At 39.1% G+C, this 22,570-nt stretch overlaps 1 protein-coding gene across 1 annotated transcript; it reads left to right on the top strand.

The window, feature by feature from the left end:
* Positions 1-9,695: 9,695 nt before the first annotated feature.
* MAML1 (mastermind like transcriptional coactivator 1) lies at positions 9,696-21,890 on the top strand (the record flags this gene model as incomplete). Its single annotated transcript, XM_009285861.2, has 4 exons — positions 9,696-11,099; positions 13,459-13,728; positions 17,649-17,763; positions 19,909-21,890. Coding segments are annotated over 4 exons (2,781 nt in total), but the record flags the coding sequence as incomplete, so codon positions are not given.
* Positions 21,891-22,570: the final 680 nt, after the last annotated feature.

The raw sequence follows: 22,570 nt of genomic DNA, 5'->3' as shown, positions 1-22,570 counted from the left end.
CGGCGTGGTTGTGCCCGGCTGGCGCCGTGACCTCTCCTCTGGAGCTGGCACCGGATGGAGGAAGGAAAAGAAGCTCTCAGGGTTGGGGTGATGGCTTGTGGCGGGGGGGCTGAGGTTGGTGTTGCTTTGCGGAGTACTCGTGTCTGCTCTGTTACAACTTTGCAGCTGATAAGGGCTGTTTTATTTTCTCTCTTGTCACCGTTGCGCGCTGGAAGAGTGCATAAAAACTGCTGCCTGTTGAGGTGGGAATAGGGGGTGGCCGCCTGTGATGGTTACAGTCATTCAGAGTAGCCTTCTGTGAATTATGTTTCTCGCTAATTCACCTAAAATGTCCCTGCAGAAGCTCTCAGGGGAGCATTAATACTGTGGTGGCTTTGGATTTTTTGTTTGCTTGCTTATGTCTTTAATTTAGGCTGTCAAGGTTTAGTGGAGTCACTTGATAAGGATATGTTTATTACTGCAGAGGAATTTTTAAGACAATGTGTCTATTAATTCTGGTACTTTCTTTAATATTGGAAAGAATTTCAGTGGAAAGGCAGCTGCTTATTTGCCACTCACTCTAGTGGGTGTGAACACTATGGGAATCCCACTCCACCCATTAAAAACTGGCTTAGCTCAAAATCTTAATGTTTCTCTGGCTTCTCTAGCATTTCTGGTTGTCAGGATATATTCATACAGCCCTGTTTGTGTATCAAGATAGCTATTGCTTAACTTATTCTGAGCCCTTTAAATGTACTGCTATCTACTAATGTGTCAGTAATGTAGGTTAGTATGATAACCTCTTAAAGGTTGCCTGTCTTAATACCTGTCTTTCTTAAAACCAGGTATTTCTAAATGGTGGCCTGCATGAAAATGGTACAGTACTGTTCTGAGTGTCTTTAAAAGGGGATACTAGATTAACTGGAGACGTTTCCAGGTTAACATATAGATTAAATCATATTTTTAAGATGGTATGTGTGTTTGATCAGGTTAGAAGTGAAGGAGGATGTGATCCTCTGCTGTCTTGGACCTCATTTAGTTACAGTTTTTAAAATGGAATCATGATAGAGCTTACTGTGTACTTGGGTATGACTGGACATGATGTGAACAATGTCAGCTTTAATGTAGCTAGTGCTAGGCAGCATGTATGCAGTTTGTAGTATTTACAAGATGAACTGAAAAAGTTATTCAGCTGAATTGTTTCTATTCTTGCTAATATACATATGAGAATCTAGGACATACTGACTTTTCTGAAGGCTAAGGTACTTGTGACATAGTTAGAGCACTTCAGATGGTTGTTAAAGAAGAGTCTCTGAGGAAGAGAGGAAACCTTGTGCATTCCTGACAGTGACTCTGTAAAACTTTCCAGGTAGCTGTTGTTTAGTAGACTGATCTTGAATGTAAACTTGTGTCAGAACAAAAATGACTCAAAGTCATATTTTATTATCTAAAGACTTGGTGGGATTTCTATCTATTTCTTGTCTGGGCTCTAAGGCTTTTTGCATATGGGGCTCTATCCATTAATAATGCGTATTTTTGTTACACGCAGAGCTCTTTAGCATGTCAAATCCTGTTGCCTAAACTGCCACCACACGTCTTCATATTGATCTTCTAAAAGAAAGACATCTTTGATTCATTGGTGGTGTTTCTTTTAAATTGCTTTGGATGTGGATTTGATCTAATTAGCATCCATTATAATGAGGAGTCTCAACAGCAGTGAGGTTCTGAAACACGCTGCACATCTGGGGAAGCCCTTCTTGTACAGGAAGCTGCTGCCAGTGGCCAATTTACACAACAGAAGAGGGTTTTAGTGTGTGAATGACTCTTCCTCGTGCTGGCCTGCTGTTTCCTTCCTAGGATACATGACTGTAAGCTTAATTGCAGCTGCTGATTCATCACCTCGTTACTAGGGTATAAAGTTGGTTTGCTTAGTAATTCAAGTTTTGAAAAAAAACAACAACAAAAACCCTCTGCTGCTAATTTCATTCCTTTGGTGTAAAAGGTACCTCTCTAGGTTGGTATTTTACCTCTAGCAATCATGTAGCTGTTATCAAGACCAAGCATGTGCTTTGTACGGGAAGGACGTGGGTTTGGCTTACAAAATTCAATAAAGTTTGGATGAACACCAAAATTATCTTTTTTTTTTTAAATATCCTGGACACATTCCTTTCAAAAGAATGCTGCTAGATCAGTGAAACATGCATTATGTCAGCTATCACTGCTGTTGCGATCCAGGGTTTTCCATGAAGCTGCATATGAAACTTCTCTCGGAAAATGGTACTTTGTGTTGAAAGTTAACAAAGCATTTATTTTGATCCTTGAAAGAGAAGGCAACTCATGTAAATGTAAAGGGTTTGTGATCTAGCATCTGAGGGCTTGTAGTAGAAGGAGGTGAAGCTGTGCTGCCACAAGTGTGGACAGTGGACAATGTGTGCACTCCCAGATGTGTACTTCAGATCATCTTCTGCAAGTTCAGAATAGTCATGGGGAACAGGATAGCACTGCCACTTCCTTCTTAACGTCTGGTATGATTTTTCATGTGGCCCAAATCAGGTATTTTCTCTTCATTTTCTCTGTTTTAGATCCTGAAGCTGGATGGGTCTTGTTTACAAGCAGAAGTAAGGGGCAGATTCATCCTTTATTTTCTTACTAAGCAGCTCTAAACTTTGAGCCACAGAAAGCAAGAGAATGCAGCATTGATACAGAAGTACCTTGGATGATTTGTGCACCATGTAGGCCTGTCCCTCATTTTAGGAAAAAGATGAAAAACATACTAGCTTCCTATTTTTTAAAATTTTGAGACCGTTATTTAATGGGAAATTCAAATGTTGAAATTTACTTCGTATTTCTGTTGTTTAAGATGACATTATTAAGACTATGTTCATGGTAGAAGATGCTTAGCGTTTGGACAATATATTGTCCCTTGTATTATTCTTCCAATTTTGAGAAACAGGAACATTGGGAAGACAAAGGACTTGTCCCCTAGCACATTTTTTCCCCTTTGCCAGGTTCTGATTTGAGAAAATTCATTCTAATACGCTGTTTAAATTCTCTGTAGTAGAAAGGTTGGCTTCCTTGTATTTCTCTGATAGACTATAACATAACGTATCACTGAGCTGAACAGAAAGTGTTTCCTTGACACAGGAGTGAGAATGGCAAGATCCGGATTTTCATCTCCACTCCTTGTTTTATGATGTGGTCTCTTGGAAGGAGACCTGCTCCCTGTTTCTTACTGGTTTTTTTTTTCCCCACCTGAGAGCAGTTGTTGTGTAGATGGCTTGCTTTGTCTAGGACTGCCACAAAACCACAATCAGTATTTCTGGAACGGGCAGAGAAGGTCTAGTCGGTGGCCTGCCTTGGGAATGCTTTGTGTTAAATGCTGGTCTGCTCTTCAGCTTTATTTAGGAGCAATAAAAGTTTTTACATTAATAATAGGTAAGTTCTAATTTAAGCAAAGGCACCAAGTAAAAAGTTTAAAAAGAAATTTAAGTATATGGAGAGCACTGCAATGTTTCTTGGTTGAAAAGACCTAAAGTAATAAATTAAAGGGAATAGATTGCCTGGATTGTACTGACAAGCATTAATAGCATTCCACTAAGGAAGCTCAGGGTGGTACACTAACAATTCAGAAGACCTCATTTTTGTGTAAGCTGTGGTATAGGGGTGTTAAATTGTGAAATTATGTTTTACCACAAAAATAGCAAATTATTTCCACATTATTTATACATAACTATAGTGCAGTGTAGTCTTGCCACCATTGTTTGTTTTTGCTGACAAGTCTGATAGTTTGTTGCCCAACAACTCAGACAGGTTTTTCTTTGTCTCCTTTTAATTCTGTGTGAGGTATTGTTGTATGTTTGAAACATTTCCCTTACTAGATTAGTTAGATATGCAGTGATCCTTCCTAAATTGTAAGGATCTGGGAGTGACTGATCTGCTGCTGCTGCTGAAGTTCAAGTGAGGTGGAGGATCTGGCGTTGCAGCTGAAGGCACAGCAGTTTTTTTGATTCAGCAGAACAATTCCTGTAGCAGAAGCTGCCCCTTGTGACTAATGCAGTCTTGGGATATTTATAGATGTGCATATCCACAGCCCTTCTTCACTCCAGCAGGCAGACACCCAAATACAAAAGTCTTCTGGAATTAAAGTAAAAGTAAAAATTAAAATTAGTCCAGCAGTTTGGTTCTGACAACACAGTGGAATGCAGGAACACATTGGGTAATAAAATGCTTTCCTTGCAGGGGGAGTGCAACTTTGGAAGCTGTGGGTAGATGCACAGTAAGTGGGGAGTTCTTACTATGTCGTGTAGTCAAAATGTTATGTTTTCTATCCAAAACTCATACACTACAGTTTCTGATAGCTGCATTGTTGTTCCAGCTTAAGAGATTGTCATCTTTGTTGCTCCTGTCCTTGGCCAGGCAGGAGAGGAGAATCTGTGTCTATAGGGGACCTACTGTAAGCTCTGGTTCATGGGAGCCTATCTGTGCTGCAATACTACCACTTCCATGGCAGAAAAATGGATATATTCTATATTGGTTTCCCCTTCTAGGTGACAATGCTGGTATCTAGCTAGGAGGCATATTGGAACTAGATTTTTATTATGTTTCTAGAGTAAGGTAGCATTTCTTATTTGAAAATGACCAGCATTATATTTCTCTTGCTGGTATTTCATGACAAATCCTTGTAGACATAACTTAATTCTGAGACTGAAATGATAAACTTATTCCAAATAAAATACAAAAAAATTAAAGCTCTGTTGAATGCTGTAAAAATATTTTAATCTCTGTAACAGATGCTTTAAAAAACTAAACGAGAACATTCTATGGAGTCTAAAAAGCTCAGTATAAGAACCAGATTTTTTTGAAGTTTTGTTTCTGCCATGGTCACTAGGTATTTTTTCCGAAAAAATGAAACTTGCATGCAGTTTCTCTTTTATATATATGTATATTTACTGTCTTCAGTTACAGGACTCAAAAATGCAGTAGTTTGTTATACTTTACAAAAGTAATTTAGTTGACTGTCCTCAGCTTAAAAATTCTGCTTTATGAAGGATTTCTCGCTTTCAAGTGAACAATGTGAACTAAACTTTCATGCTTGTTAAGTTCTAACGCATTGAAATGTCATTGATTTCAGATTATTATCTAAAACTAGTTTCAGGTATTGAGTGTTTCATGCTGATGTTTTGATTCCTGGAATAATCTTTTCCTCTTTAACAAAAAAAAAAAAAAAAAAAACACCAAACAACTTTGTGCCACTGTTCTGATCAGTGATTCATGCCCCTTTCCCACCAAGGCAGTAAGAGAGCACTGCAGTGGACTCTCAAGTTTCGAACTCTGCCAGTGCTAACAGAAAAGCTGGAGATGAAGTTTTAAAGCTCTTCCAATTTCTTCTTGTTGGGCTTCTGTGGTAGTTTGTGGACAGCTTTTATGAAGCCTGCCAACTTGCCCCTGCAGTAAGACCGCAATATGGCTGAGCATCATCGTGGTAAAACTGGTAGGTTTAAGACGGAGATTGAATATAGCTTATCAAAATTATTTGTGCACTGTCTGTTTTCTGATGGAAGCCTTGTCATTTGACTGGGCATGCATCCATCTCTGGCATTGTGGTCCTGTGTCCTAGTCAAGTATAGCATGTATGTACTGTGAATTATATGGTCAGAGGCTGCTTGTGTTGGACACCCCTTTTGTTACGATGGATGACACCTGGGTTTTATCAGTTTGTGTTCCTCACATGAGGAATCCACAGTTATGGCCTGACTTGCATGTGTGCTTCTGCCAAGTAAGTGTATTTATTACCATGTTGAGGAGTGTCTATTTTGCTTACGTGAATAAAATGCAGCTCTGGTGATGTGATGTGGAGGAGGTGCAGCCTATGGCTCTTCAGTGGCTCTTTGAGAAACTGTACGTCCTGTCTTGGGCCAAAGGACTGAGGCCTGCTTACATTCCATTCTTTGCACTGTTCCTATATTGGTTTAAATACTTGGATAAATGCTTTTGGGATAATACTTTTAGGCAAAGCTAAATAGCAGAGATCTTGGAGGTTCATCTTTTGCTGGGAAATTGAGTAGGCTGAGAAAATGGGAATACATTTCTGTATCCCACCATGTGACAATAGAAAGGATTGAGACTTGTGTTACAAATAACATTGATTCTGCTAAGGAAACCATGGATAGCATACCAGAGGGCCACTTTGTCTTACAGAATGATAGTGGACAATAAAACTAAAGCTAAAGGGATTTTCTTAGTCAGTAGCAAGCTGTGCTTTACTTTGTCAGTGTTTCTTCTTTTTTTTTTTTTGAGTTTTGGCGGAAGAGAACAGGTTTTTCTTGCCTTGGGAACTCTGTTGGAACAGCTTGATATGTAGATAGCTTGCAGTCTGACTTGTATCTCACATGCTCCTTCTTATTTTTTTTCCCCCCCCAAACCAGATTATTTGGATAGACACAGAAAAATTGGGGAAGAACTGAATTTAATATTTCTTTTTCTGTTAGGAAATCAAGAGCTGAGATAGTATGTAAGAAATGCATGTAAGAAAGGAATTTCACAAGAGAAAGTTGCATTATTGGCAGAGTAGTTATATGAAAGTATTTGGTGTGAGAATTTCAGGTTCTGTTACTCAAAATTAAACATGAGTAAATAGAAAGTATCAGGATATATTTCTGATGTCAGAGGAGAAGGAACCTGTAACTTTTGGCTCCAACAAATTTTTATAGCACTGTCTTTTCTTGAGAGGAAAGGAGGTAGAAAATGGAACACTGTTACTAGGTTAGTTTTAAGCTGGTTAGCTGGCTGTATTGTAGGTAGCTAACTACAGTAGCATAAATCTCAGTGTAGACTTACTGCCACAATATCCAAGTGCGCTTCTGACTCTTTTTTAAAAGTGAACTAGGATGCAAATGCAGTTGGTGAATAGGTTCTAAAACTCAGAAGTTAAGTGTCCTGGTTACAAACTGGGCTCAATCTTTTCTGATACGGATAGAAGATAAGCAGATTTTCTTCTTTCCTACGTGTCTATTGGCTGTTGTGTACAGGTAGGATATCTTTCAAATAATCTGAGATTTAGCTGAGCTGAAGCAAGGCTGGAAGCAGTCACACCCAAATTTTACTTAATTAGTGAATTTATTAAAGTTATTTTTTCTTTATTCCTTTGTCAAAAAAGAAGATTATAGTTTTAGGTGAAAGGAGGACTTTGTCTAGAGCAGCTAAAGTCAAGAGGTCACCAAGAATCAGATATCTGAGCGTTATGACTGTTAAAACCCATATAGATATGAAAGTTCCTACGTGTTTTTATTGATGGAAAGAGCCTGTGATGGATATTAGGGGTCTGTATCTTTTTCTAGACTACAGTAAGTTATGTCAGCTTATAAGCATGGATGATTTAATCTTAGACTAGTTAGCTTCATATATTGCAAATGGTGTAGTACAGTAGCAAACACCCTAGGACAGATTAACTTCTGCAATATTTCTCCAGCAACCCAGGTGGGTTTTGCAGCCTGTGAAGAGCTGTGTGCAATTATAGCTATAACGCTACCAAAATCCTAGTTGCCTTGAGTTGTCTATATGAATTATAATTACAGCAGTGACCCCAATGGGCATATATTCTGTTTTAATATAGAAATTTGCTTCGACTATGAGAAGAATGTTTGGTGTACAAAACTAAGTTATTACTTGTATGTCAGTTTTCAGGGAGTGTGGTTTTTTCCCTAATGATTTAGAATTAAGGAGGATCCATTCCCAAATGTTGAGTGGTTGACTCATCATATGACCTTGGGCAAGTTACTCATCCACCTTAAGCTTCGGTTTTCCCTGTTGGAGTATTAAGTAAACAATGGGAAGCTTGCTGAAAGCCAAATGTTGGGATTGAGTTGAGGCTTCCTTGCTTTCTGTTGTTTTGCCTTTTTACAACAAAGTAAATTTCCATTATTCTTTCAAGTTGGTATTTGAAAAATTCACTCCAGATCTGCTATTGCAAGCTGTAGACCTAATGTTCAGATTAAGAGAATTCAAGTTCCAGCCTATTCTTCAAATGTACACCCCACCTTGTCCTACTAGGTCTTCTGCTGATCTCACTACTCTGCTGCTATTTCCATGAACCACCTAGGAGATCATAGTCTCCTGGGAAGCTGCAGTCTATCCCTCAGATAAAAATAAGATTTTGCTGCTACCTATGCAAGCATTAAACAAATAGTGTTTTTTTCTGAAGATCAGCTAACTGTAGACTGTTTAAAAAAAAAAAAAAATACAACAATTAACTGTGAACCAGTCCTTCTGTCCTTAAATCAAAGAATGCTGTTGCCCAGGCAAGTGCTGTAAACTTCTTCTGATAATTTATGCTGGCTCTACATACAACCTCTTGCTTGAGTGGTGAGATCTTGAGGTTTCCCCTGTTTGTTCTTGGGTGATAAAGTTTTCCCCAAGGGTTAGTGGACTTCATTGTGGAGACTGCAAGTAATATTAAAGTAAGCATACTTGTCTTGAGGTTTGTTTAATGAGCTGCTTTTCTTCCATCTGAGAGAACTGTTGTTCAGTGAACCACGCTTCAGAAGGGTGGCTTTTTGTGGGGATTCTCCTCGTGTGTCCTGCTGAGATGTACAAAGGCATCTCGTACAGGTCAGGGGAGCTGATGGGAGCTTTCCCTCTTCAAGCGCACTGCTCTGTTGCAGCAGTGTCCCTGCTATACAGGTTTGTCTGTGTTGGTGCAGAGTTCTAGCACAAGCAAAGCACAACTTCTTTTACAGAATGCACCTGAGAGAGGGAAAAGTGTATAGTCATCTTTGTGTGAATGAATTCTGTTTTCAGATGTTTTTGGGGTCAATGGAAAGAACTTTATATTTGAAACAATGCTGCCAGGAAACAGAAGTTGAACAAAGGCTCTCAAACTCTGGTTGTAAAACTGTTGCTGTACCCTCTGGTTGCTTCTAGGTGGCACTACAAGAAAAAGAATACGTGCATTCGCTAGCTATGAGAAGCCAACTGTTGAGCTGGTTGGGGCTCTGGTGGTCATAGTGCAGAGAGGAGCAGCTGGCAAATACTCTAGGAGAAAGGAGGAAAGGAATGAACTTAGTCTGCTGTGATAGAATTGACTGAATTCTGAATTGCGTTTTACATAAGTGTGAAACAGTGGTCGCTTAGTGACAAACTGGTTTTGCTTTAGTGCCAAAAATGTGATTGTGTACAAAATTTATATACATAGTTCTTCTCCAAAAATAATAATCTCAAGAGAAATGGTTCTCTCTTTCTCTAAATATTTAAATGTGAGACTGCTTTATAAAGCAGTCTTACAGAACAATTATACCATGTGTACATGGGCCAAATAAAATACAGGTTTTTATTCTCATCTAAAATTTGAATCTTAACATTTTTCAATATTTTTTCATTTTGAATAGGAAAAATCGTAATATATTCCAGTTCACAGCCATTTCTCAACTTTTTGTTGTCGTTAAAGTATATGGCAGCTTTTGGTTTTCGTTGAAGGAGGGGGCTCTGTTTGATATAGTACGTATTTTTGAAAGTTTACCCTAAGAGATTATAGTAAGGAAGTCATCTCGTGATGACTTGTAAAACCAATCTTATCAAAGCAAAGAGGTAACCTTTTTTTTAACCTTTTTTTCCTAAAATGTTTTATTCAGAGTTAGACAACGTTCTGGTAAGAAATAAAAATCCTAATCTATGAAACATAAAACTAAATAACTAAAACCTTCCTTTTTTTTCAGCAGCTTCATGAGACTGTGAAAAGAAAGCTTGATAGTGCTGCTTCCCCTCAGAATGGAGACCAGCAGAATGGCTATGGTGATGTATTTGTGTCCAAGAAACTGCGTCGTGACGATGGTCTTGGTGGAGTGAGTGGTTCTTCCAATGGAATGCCCCCTGTGTCTCCACTCCATCATCTTGACAAGAAATCTGGCAGCGGAGATACCTTACAACTTAATGGAAAACATCCGATGGGGCTAGATGGCATCAGCAAGAAGTGTCTTCCAGATTCCAGCCTGCAAATGAATGGAGGTGGTGATGCTGATGACTCATTTCCTCTGAGTTTGAACAAAGAGCTGAAGCAGGAGCCTGTAGATGATCTTCCGTGTATGATTGCTGGAGCAGGGGGTTCTATATCTCAGAATAACTTGATGCCTGATCTTAATCTTAATGAGCAAGAATGGAAGGAACTTATTGAGGAGCTTAATAGATCAGTGCCCGATGAAGACATGAAGGATCTCTTTAATGAAGACTTTGAAGAGAAAAAAGATGCAGATTCTTCAAATTCAGCTGCACAGACTCCATTGCCACAAGATATTAACATAAAGACTGAGTTTTCCCCAGCACCCTTTGAACAGGAACAGATGGGATCTCCCCAGGTGAGATCCACTTCATCAGGTCCAGCATTTATTGGTGCTGCTTCTGTACCTGTAAGTGCTGCTTCTCCAGCGGTTGGTAGTTCTCAGGCTATGTTTCAGCCTTCCAGCCAGTCAATGACTGAAAATCCTAATCAGCCCATGATGCAGGCATCAAACCACTCTCAGAATGTCCAGAGGCCTCTTCCCAATGTGTTGTTACCTGGGAAGGGTGCAGGAAGTGCCAAAGAAATGTCTTCTGCCCATCAACTTCAGCAGATTGCTGCCAAGCAGAAGAGAGACCAGATGTTGCAGAACCAGCAGCAAGCTTCACAAGTCCACCAAACAAATCAGATGTCTACGTGGCAACAGTCTGGGCCTTCTCATAGTCCACTGGCTGTCCCATATACCATGGAAAATCCCACCAGCCCATCAGTTTACCAGCCCGACTTCAACAATCAGAAACTCATGATGCCTAATATGGGAAATAAAAGCTCACCGAGGGCTGGAGGCAATTACCACGTGAACATTTTGGGTCATCAGCAAAACAGCTTGAACCAGAACCCTGTGAATAGTCAAGGCTCTATGCTAGACTATGGGAACACCAAACCTCTTTCACATTACAAAGCAGAATGTGAACAGGGGGTTACAGTACCTGGTCAGAACAAGACTCCCATGTTGGCATACATACAACAGCGCCAGCAGCCACCGCTGTCTCATGTGAGCGATGACCAAAATGGGATGATCCTATTGAAACCCAAGTCTGGAAACATTGCCTACCGACTACCGCACAGTCAGGTGAATGTTCTTGGTTTTGTTACCTTTGTTTAGTAGCAGATTTAAAGTTTTGCAAGAGGGTGTTGTATAGGTAGGGCTAGAGTACAGATTACTTGGTGTTGTTTCAAAACAGTTGCCGCATGATTTTAAAGAAGAAAATGATAACATGCCATAAGCTGAGACAAGAATCAAGAACTCTGTTTTCCACTGGGGACATTTTTTAATACTTGGTTCTAGGTCATGTGGTAATGTGTGATTTCCAGCTTAATATACTTTGTGGGCAACAAATTATGTCACACTTCATCAAAGCATCTACTTACAAAGATAAATAGATGCTTTGTAAACTTTTGCCTAAAATAACTCATGTAAAACTGTAGCGTTAAACTGTTCTCAAAGAAGCTTTGATTTCTTTACTGTCTTTTTAGTCCCTACTTGTGTCAGAGTTGCCTTACTATAAAAAGACATGCCTTCGGTTGCTTCTTTTTTGAAGAGAGATGGAAGTGAGGGCTGCTTTCCTCATTTCTTGGGTGTTCCTTGGGGCTTTTCAAATCTAAGAATTTGTTATTGGTTAAGTCTTGGGATTGGGGAAGCATGGGATAGGAGAGAAATATATCTTTAAGAATAAGTAATAGTAATATTTGTCTGCTTGAAGCAATATGCTTTGGGTTTTCCTATAAAGGAAAATTCCAGATGGTGCTTCTTTGCCTTATATATAACTGATACTAGAGGTATGCTGCAGGTGAACATTTATGTAGTGGATGGAGGTATGGGCTCATTGGGATTCTGTAACATGTGCCTGCAATGCACATACTAGAGGTCTTGTTGAGAAAAAAGGTCTTTGTTACAAGGATTAAAGCTCCTCTAGCAAAAGCTGTTGGAGATCCAATTCTAGTAATATGTTCCCTCAACAAAACAAAAAACCCGTGAAAAAGATCTGATTAGTCTGTGACAAAGACCACACTGATATACAAATAAAAATCTGAGATCAATGTGTGCTTCATAAGGCACAAAAAAAAAATTAATCTCTTTAAAAGCTAGCAGAAGTAACAATGTAACGATATTTTGATGGAAGAAGAAGGGGAAGGGTAGAGATGATTGTGTATGTCACATCTCCCCCTTACTGAAAAACGTGAGGATGACCTTGCATGTACACTGCCACACTTGCACTTAATTAACAGAAATACTGATGAATGCTTCTGGAGAATTTCTCAAAAACTTGCATACAGAACAACTTAGCACAGCATTACCTATATTTGGCTCATGATTTCTTATGAAACTGCAGAGGGAGAGAACCAACAGCTGAACCCATTAGCTGAATTCTAAACTTGAAAGTAGTATTTGTTTGCGTAATTAGAGGTGAGGCTGAACTGTGCTTAAAAATGATAAAAATTTTCAAATTTCAAATGGATTTGCTGGTACAAAGAGGACAGTATCAGATCTTGAATGATAATCGTTACATGTTGTTTTTGCTTATCCCAAGTTCTAATCTCCAAAAAAAGCAGACTTATGAAAAATTAATAACAGGCTTATCTGTAGTAGTATTTTTCTCTGTGGAATGTGGTGATGGTTGGATTGCTGGAAAAATATGTTAAGACTCATTTTGATCAGTGATATCCTTCTTCCCCTTCACCTGCAGGTAGTAAATACTCTGATACTAAAAAAAAAAGCAACTTTAAGAGGGGAAGCATAAACACTTGCTGAATTAAATGTTGACAGAAGAGGCAGGATTTAAATAAATGTTTTGTATAATGAAAACTTAAAACGTAGTGTTTGAAAAGCTGCTACCAAAGTTAACTGAAGCTGGTGTGTTTGAATTGCTGTTTGTAACTGGTGCCATTCCTCTGGCTCAGCAGAAGCACGCAGAGCTATACTAACCTGTTTGAGCTGGACTTTGGGAAGTACTTTGAGACTGAAGTTAAAGCCTCTATTCCTGAATGTTGTGGAGCTTCTGACCTTAAGTCTGAACTGTCACTTCTGTGTCTGGCACTTTATAAATGGGTTTTTGGCTGTCTTTAATTACCTGAACTGGAAACTGTATCACACTTTGCCTTTTCTGTTAGAAGGATCACAAGTGAAGAAGCTATTGCATAAAGATGGCAAAATATGAGGAACTGGTCTAATTTTTATTAAATAGTGTAAATGTAGAAATAAGCAATAATTGACAATTTCTGTTTTTCTGAGATGTGTTATGATTCCTTTCCCTGTGTAGGCTTTGTTTATAAAGTCTCTCTCCCTTATCCTGTAAAATGATAAAAATAATACGAATTGTGGTCATCACCATGAAAGTGCCTTTCCTCACCTGTGTAACTACATACAGTTTCTAAATTCTGGAGGGCTAACCTCTTTCTGTAACTCATGTCACTTTTTCTATATTCTGCAGGATCAAAACCCTTCTCCTAATGTTCCTCGTGTTCCCGTTTCTGTCCCGGGCCCTGGCGTGGGTGCCCAGGCTCCCAATGTCTCCATGGCAGGTAACCACAGCAACCCACCTTATCTCAGCAATCAGCAGCAAGCGGCAGTGATGAAGCAACACCAAATGCTGATGGACCAGCAGAAGCAGAGGGAGCAGCAACAAAAGCACTTGCTCATGGAGCAACAGAAGCAGCAATTCCTAATGGAGCAGAGACAGCAACATCTTCTGGCTGAGCAGGTGAGAGGGGCCAGCAGTCTTTTCTTCTTTGCACTGATTTGCTTTGGACTGAAACAGCATTTGAGATCTTGTCAAATAGTTACCGCATTACAAAATAAGGAATGTAAACTGCAAGGCGCTTTGGTATTGTAAGTATAATTGCTGGTTTATATTTCTATAAAAGTAACCCAAACATATAGCACTTGATTGCCGAGGCTTATTTTTTTCTGTTGTTACAAGGCACTGCGGTGAATGAAAATAATAAAACAGGTAGAATTGAGTAGTGTGAAAATGCAAGACAGTACCTATGTGGAGAGAAGGTATCATACCAGCGACGGTGTAATTCTTTGTGAAAGAAGAAAGGCAAATGAAATCAGAGCAAAAATACAATATAAGATTGGGATACTGTTGATGTATTCCATAAAGCTTTAAAAATTGAAGCAATGAGCAAGGGACTCTGTAAGCTCATTGTGCCTTCTGCCTTTCTTCCATGTGAGATGCACAGCAGTTTGTGTTTCAAATTTTAAAACATCTTTCACGTGTTTATTTGGGGAAAATAATTAGATGTCTGCATCCAACTTGCATCTTCTCCTGCCAAAATAATTTAACTCTGCTGTCCATCAGACTGCAGAAAGCTGCTTTAGCCTCTCTCAGGGAAATGGCCTCCTTGTGTGAATCTTTCTAAGCTTTAAAACTTTTGCAAGTCTTTCAGCCGGGAATTAGCCCAAAGGGCCTTATTCCTGTCATCGGTGCTTTTCTGCATTTTTAAAAGTCCATGCAGGCGTGTTCCAGGCACTGGCACTGCACGTACAAATTACCAGTATCTGGTATGGAGGAAGGGGAAGATGAATTTTCAAAGAAGGTTTGTGAGACCCAGGGAGAACCTGGTATTCAGATCTTCTGGAAAAAGTGTAATGATCTGTACTGCTGAGAAGTTTTGTCTTTGAAGATAATGGGGGGGAGGGGGAGGGAAGAGCCATGGAAAGCATTGTCTTTGAGGATAATGGGAGGGGAAAAAAAAAAGAGCCAGTGGTTTAATGAAATAAAAAAAGGTGAACTGCATTTATCCCTGAGAATTAATTTAAATTTTTATTTATTTTTATCTGGAGTCCTTCAACTGATAACAGTTGGGAATGTGTAATTTCCTTAATTTTCAGCACTGATAAAAGGTGATAAATCTCAATGTTCTCAACTTTAAAGTTGGGAGATGTTATCCTGGTAGAAAGGTTTTTCACTGTAATAATAGTTTGGACAATAGAGATGGTGAGAGAAGGTCAGGCAATGGGGGTGTGTGGATACCTTAGCTTTTATTGCAGCAACTGTCCATCAGAAGCTTTATTTAAGAAGGAAATTATACAGTCTCCTCTGAACAGAAAATGTGAAATCTTGGTTGGGGAGCATATTTTGAGGGGAAGAGGGTGGTAGAATCTGCAGTATTGCGAAGCCATGGCTGTGCCAAGTCCTAGCTAATGGCTTTTTTGATCGCTTAGAGACTTGTGTTAAAATTGAGGATTAGACTGAGGTGACAGAAAAGCCCCTTCAGTTCTTGACCCAGTGTAGATAAACATATAAGCATGTGCCTGGCAATGTCTTAAAGAAAATTGTATGAACATACATTAATATGTATTAGCAAAAATTACTAATCATTACTCTCCCAAAATGTTAACAAACAGGTACTCTTTGAAAGAAGGTGGGGAGAAAGGAAATATGGATTAGACTGAGGTGACAGAAAAGCCCCTTCAGTTCTTGACCCAGTGTAGATAAACATATAAGCATGTGCCTGGCAATGTCTTAAAGAAAATTGTATGAACATACATTAATATGTATTAGCAAAAATTACTAATCATTACTCTCCCAAAATGTTAACAAACAGGTACTCTTTGAAGGAAGGTGGGGAGAAAGGAAATACGGGGTGTTGGCATCCTGCTTGTACTTTTGCACCGCTGGTGAATGATTATTAGAGCTCATAGAGCTGTGGCTCAGTAGGTTCCCTTAGCTAAGTAATGGACCTAACACGTCAGACCTTGCTGAACAGTGGGGTGGTATATTAACAGGGTGGTAAGTAACATATCTCAAACAGTATTGAAATATTTTTTTTTTCCTCCCTATATACTGCTGCTTAGCCAGCGTATGTTGCTGTAGTAAATACCCGTATTATGAAAATATTTTATTCCTGTCCTAGTTATGGTAACTACAACTAACTTGTACATCTTGCATCTCTGTATAGTGATACTGGGACTCTGATCCCAAATAAGGAGCAGCTTTGCTTTGGAGCTGAACAGGCTTGGATATTGCATTTGCCACATTTCTTGGCCTTGTGCTGCCCAGTCAAGCTAGATCTTGTTAGCATTCTAATTTGATACTTATTTCTTTAGATACACATGATACTGGATGTAGTTTTACAGAAAGATTTCCGAATCAGTTGATCTCTATTTTGCAGGACAATTATAGTTTCAGGTAGCTTCAGTGCCACTCCCTGCCACTCTGAAGCTTTTGTTTCTTTGCATTTGGTGTTCTGCATCTTGTTCTTTGCTTGGGTTTTTTTGGTGCCCCCCCCCCCCCCCCCCCTCCTTTTTTTTTTCTTGTGTTTTTTGGGGCCCCCCCCCCCCCCAGCCAGGTTCTGCAGCTCTTGGTTTCTCTCAGAACTATGGCATCTCTCTGGCTTCTGTGGTCAGCCTCTTTCAGGTTTGACTAGTCCTGCAAGTAGCAGGTCCTTTCTGTCAAGCAGCCTGCCCTCTTCATTCCTCTGCATGTCTCAACAGCTTCTTAGTTGTAGACGTTTCAAAAGGATGCTAGTAATGTGCATCTGCCTATTTGTTACATTGCACTAGTCTCTTCTTTAAAGGCTTATTGCTTGTGTCTTTACCCCAGTACTCTTGGAAGAGAATTTTTGTCCCCTTCTGTGCCTTGTGCAACTTTAGATAAGTAGGTAGTTGTGCATTACATCACTACTTGGTTATCTCAGAATTTCAGTCCGGTTGAAGATATCTATGGAAGAAGAGCCAGAAATGCTATGCCTGATACGTTTCGTATTGTAAAAGCAGCCTGTTGGCTGTTTATGCTGTCAGGATCTCTGAGGGTACTGCTAGTGCATGTACATACACTCTCGACATTTCCCCTCAAGGTTTTAAACTTCCTTTTTTCCAAAAATTTCCTAATAGAAAATTTGCTTATTTTATTTTTCAAATGTTTTTATCATAAAGTAGGTATGGATTGAATGTGCTTTTAAAGAAGGAAGGTTATTTTGAATCATTAGTAGGGTTTGTTTCAATTGATTGTTAAGAAAATGGTTTTGAACATTTGTAATAAAACTTGTATAGCTTCTGTTATAAATTTAGTTCTGCAGTTTTCCATAATCTTCGAGGAAAACCTGTGGTATATAAGGGTTTGTGTATAGCTTTTTCATTTTTGAAAACAAGGGCTAGAAAATATTTACACGTTCAGTTTTTACTTTTCCGTGTAACATTGTCGATATCTATGACTTGTACTTTAATTTCCAGAGAGAGGTCTAAAATAAATTGATCTGAGGGTAAAGAGCAAAAAAATATGTGTGAATTTTTTTGTGCATACTCACTTTTGCTCTTTTTGTACCTGTTAGTGTTTTTAGCGTATTGCTAAAAATGCCTGTTGATCATGTTATTGATTAAAAGACTAACATCTCAGATTTTCAGTGTTTTAAAGGCTTGAGACGTGCATTGCAATAACTCTTGTAATGTGTGCTGTTGTCCTGTTGTCTGAGTTCCTAGTCTTGTCACTCATCAGATTAAACTGACTGTTTGAACCTTGAGAACAAAGGTCTAAAGTGACTTTAAGGCTGCAGAAGCCCCTTTAATTACCAGCTCTGCATAAAAGTATGCAGATAGCTTGTTTTTATCCAAGATAGTCACCCTTGGAAAAAGCTTGACTTGTTTTCTGATTGTCTTGCATTGGACCTTTCCTAGGAGAAACAGCGGCAGCAGCAAGAGCAACAGCTGCAGCGTCATCTGACTCGACCACCTCCCCAATATCAGGATCAACCGCAGAATCTGTACCAGCAACAGGTTGGACAGTTCACAGGTAAGTAAACATGGCAATTGAAATAATGGCAGAAAAAATACCAGGAGTAAAAAACAAGGTGTCTTCAAATTTCCTGGATTGGATAGCTTTTAATTAATTTATTACAACATCTTTCCACGTCACTGTGCCTTAATACTTTTAGACCTGTACTCTGATTCAGTTGCAAATTAACAGCTTCCCCTGTCCCAGATATCTGGGACAACTTAAGCTTCTGATTCTTAATATTGCTTTGGAAATGGGTAAAATTCTTAAGTACCTTCATTGTTCTAAAGGCCTTTTTATACTACCATTTCCTTTTACAGTTTGTGAAGTCTTCTTAACTTTCATATATTGGGATTCATGTTTTTTTTCTGAAGCCTAACATCACTACTGCTTGAATCTATCACAGGCCCTCATTAAAGAAAAATAAGTGATGTATTATTTCTCTCATCTGCTAGGATGAGTTTAAAATTTAATATTCTTATCCCTGCTACCTTTAGAAGGGAATGCAATTTCAATTTTCTTCATTACATGTTAGGGTCCTACATGTTTTATTTTTTGTAGAAGCAGCAGCTTGGTATGTCTTCAGTGATAAATAAAAGATGTTGTTACCGTTAAGCTGGAATAGCTTCATGAATGTGGAACAACTAGAGAACAGTAAAAACTCATCTCCTTGCCTGAAAAATCCTTACTTAACAGGGCATCAAGAAGCCACTTGTCTTTTTTCATAAACCTAGAGTACAGAAAAAGTGCTTATTCCCTTGTTTTGTTTCCTTACTCGTTATGTTCCCACAGAAATAAATACTGAAGGGAAAAGATGCAAATAGAAATGTGATACCCTAATTCTGACAGTGTTCGTGACTGTGCCATGTCTAGTAGCGCTGTGACTGGGTTTTGTTACTTAGCTGAAAAAACTTGATACCAATACAAAAGGATTGTGTGTTAACACAGTGATCAGAAGCATCCTTCAAATACTGCACTGAAGCTTTTTTCCTCCTGCCACTTCTCTACAGAAATACAGTAGTACACCTGTTAGAAATAGACTATGTTTTGCTATAATGAACATCAGCACTATTAAAATTATTTGTGTTGATTGTAACTGTTTTTTGCATCTTAAATCCCGGTATGTGTACTACCTCTTCACTGTAGTGTTCCAGTAAGACTCTTCCCCCACCCATCCACCCCCCCGCAACACTGGTGTTTTTATGGTGTCCTTTGTTGATAATTAATTAAATATAATTTGAATTATATTTGAATGCATTTGAATAAAATTATATTTGAATAAAATTTGAATTAATAATAATGGAGAGTAAATATTCCTCAGCTATCTTAAACTATGAAAAAATTCTGCACCTTACTTTTTGGTTTGAAGGTAGAGAAAGTACTAGTGTAGGTAGGTTTTCCTTGGCCGACTGTAAGAAGTGGGGGGGATTATATGCATTACACTTCACAGTGCTTTTCTATTCTTTTTTTTTTTTTTTGCTTTAAGTAGGGGGCTGTTTCTTCTACAGGAAGAAACTCTTACTCAGAATTTACAAGAACAAAGGACTTTTTTTGGTTTGCTGAGAAGAGACTTATTTTTGCAAATCATCTTGCTTGGTTATCAGCATTGCATCTTAACATAGCGAATATTTCATTGTGGAAATGCAAAAGATACTTGACCAAAAATTTCTGAAAGTTATAGAAAAAAAATTCTGGAACTGGGAAAACGCAGGACTGGAAACCCTACAGTTGTACAATAAGAGATATACAGTGTATGCACAGAATAACTGACAATGTGTGTATGCAGTAAGTGGTATTTTTTAACAGCCTAGCAAATTGTGCATGCACTTCAAAGTATGTGTGTATACCTTTGTTCACAAATATGTATGAGTCTTGCCTTTGAAGTCTAATTTTTTTTAAATTGATGATGCTGAACTCTTAGAAGTGGTATTCAGATTTTTTTAGGACATTGGCATATCTGTGTTTGAGATCAAGGTGGGGGTGCTAACTGGAGCAACAATTGACACACTTTTAATTAAAGTACTGCTGTCTGTGTGTTGGTTGCATAGGTTGGTTTATACAAATGCAGCTGCACCTCCGTTCTGGATTATGGTGTCTACAAGCCTAGCTTGGCTCTGGTTGAACCAAGGTATTTAACGTACAAAATATTTCTGTGTATTTCAGGGTCATCTTCAGCCATGCCTGGGGTCAGTAATTTAGGACAGTCCAGCTCCAGTAGTCCACGGATGTTTCCTCAGACCCAGAACATGATTCAGATGGGACCTGGACACAGTTCTGTTCCTCCACTCCAGTCGGGCTCCAGTCAGCAGGATCGGGGGGTGACTCAGTATACCAATATGCAAAACATCCAGCGAGGGGGATTATACAACTTGGCGTCTGGTATGACACAGATGGTTCCCCAGCATGCAACACAAAGTGCCAATGGACAGCCACCGATGCAGAGACAAGGCAGCTTGGGCCAGGGTGCTGCCGTTCCTGCTGGGTATGGGCAGAATACCTTAGCAAACTCAAGTATTTCTCAGCAGCACAATAAAGGTGCACTGAATCCAACCTTATCTAAGCCACAGATGGCAAGAGTACCAGCTGCTATGGGGGCTCAAAATCCATCTTGGCAGCACCAAGGTATCCCTAATATTAACAACCAGACACAAGCAAACAGTGGCTTAGGACCATTTACTGCCAGCTCCTCTTTCCACATGCAGCAAACTCATCTAAAGATGGCCAACCAACAGTTTGCCCAAGGAATGCCTCAGGTAAGCCTAAGCACCAGCAGACCGATGACCTCTATGAATGCTGCCGTCTCTGGGCAGATGTTGTCATCATCTTTAGGCGCGCAGCAGCGGACAAACCCACCTACACAACAGCAGGTACCCTCACAGCAAGTCTTGCCGGGCATGAACCAGACAGTTCCAGATCTGAATGCTTTCAACCAGAATCCAAATCAGCAAATGCCCAACAGAGGTAATCTGCACTGTAGTCAAGGGTACCCTGTGAGGACAACCAGTCAAGAGCTGCCTTTTGCCTACAGCGGCCAGTCGGGCAATAATGGACTTCAGAACTTAACTGGTGACACAGATCTGATAGACTCTTTGCTGAAAAACAGGACTTCAGAGGAGTGGATGAATGATTTGGATGAGTTGTTAGGAACTCATTAAAATGGGGCCGGGGGTGGGGGTTCTACTTTTTTAATTATTTCATGAAATATTAACAACACTTGGACCAAAAAACCTGTGGCATTGAGGAGACTTGCAGGCATTAGAGGTAAATGGTTGGGAAAGGGACTGGAGCTGCTTCTCAATGAGTGTTGATACATGGTAATGGCGCACCAAGCAGGTCTGCAGGAACAGTGCGCTTTATCTTGGTGTCTCTAAGGAGTCGCACACTTGAACAGGTCAAAAAAAATTGTGTGCGTCCTAGCCAGCCTTTCAGAAATCTCACTTGCAGTGTTCTAAAATTAAATTTTTTAATTATTTAAAAATAAAACGAAATTCCACAGAAATAGTGCAGAAAGAAAGCAAATAGTTGCACAAATTGTGTTTAGGGCTTAGTCTCCTGCAGCTATTACTTGCAATCATTATTTGTTCATAGCTTGACATGCTATTATAGTACTGTCCATCAGACTTCTGACTTTTTATTTGAGAAGAGGCTGTATGCACCTGAGTATGCTTGCAAAATGTTTTGAATTCTTTTCCCCATCGCTGAAGCATGTGCCTGTACTCTCAATAAGCAAGTGATATTTCACAGTAAATATTTCTAGATGCTGGTGATAGATGAAAGAAAGTATTAAAACCTGGCCAGTTAGTCTAGGTAGTCATCTTAATAGATTGTAGTCTTTTAAGCTGCAGTTTGCACTCTGTTGTAGAGAGGCACAGTTCTTGGCTTATACCTTGCTGTGTTTAAAGGGGGAATTTCTTATGGGAGAACTTAAAAACTATAGTAGGTCTAACATGAATTGTAAAGCCATTTACTTTGCACCTGTTTCTTCATAACTTATTTCCAAAGGTAGTTGTATTTAAATGAAGGCTTTGCTTCATGACAGCTCATCTAGTTTTCTTTGTTGTAAAAAGTAAAACTAACTTCTGAGATCAGTTCATTCCCCAAAGTTAGCAGTGACTCAATGAGCACAAGACTTTGTCACTTCGGGATAAAAATGAGGAAAAAAGAATTTGGCTGAGAGGTGAAAAGTCCTTGTCAGCAATAATAGCACAGGCAGCCTGGGAGAATACTTGTGTCAGGGTTGCTCCAATATGGAAGTCTCCCCCTTTAAAACTTTTTTTTTTTAATACTGGGTTATGAGTTTGATAATCTTTCTATAGACTGGTGGATTTACTTCTTTAATATCCCTTGAAGCAAATGCTGGTTCTTCAGCTCAGCCCAAGGAGACCTCTTCTGTTGGGGTCAGTCCCAGAAAGGACAAAAAACACAATGGGAACAGTCAGTGTTCCGAAGTCCTTACTTTCTACCAAAAAAATCCCCTATCCACCAACAAACCACCTTGCCTTAACCTTTATTTTAAAATGAAAATAAAGTTGAAAGCTTTTGTTTTAAATGCACAAATACCTCTTCCCTTTTAAATCCACTTTTTTTGGAAAACTCCTTTGAACGTCCTAACCAAACCCAGCATTGTGATTTAAAAGCAATTTCCTTCAACACAGACTGGCTTCTTCAGGAGTTTTCTGCACTGCAGAGATGCGTGAGAGAGGGTTTTTTCCAGAGTGGGTGAAGGGAAGTGAAGGATATCATTGATTTAGAAGAAGGAAAATATTTTACTGTATCTGCAGCTCCTTTATGAGACAATTTGCACTTTTAAAAACTGCTTTTTAAC

Source organism: Aptenodytes forsteri, unplaced genomic scaffold, assembly GCF_000699145.1.
Source record: "Aptenodytes forsteri isolate BGI_AS27 unplaced genomic scaffold, ASM69914v1 Scaffold54, whole genome shotgun sequence".
NCBI classification, from domain to species: domain Eukaryota; kingdom Metazoa; phylum Chordata; class Aves; order Sphenisciformes; family Spheniscidae; genus Aptenodytes; species Aptenodytes forsteri.
The sequence above is the reverse complement of the archived record's forward strand: the minus strand, read 5'-3'. Positions and strand labels throughout refer to the sequence as shown.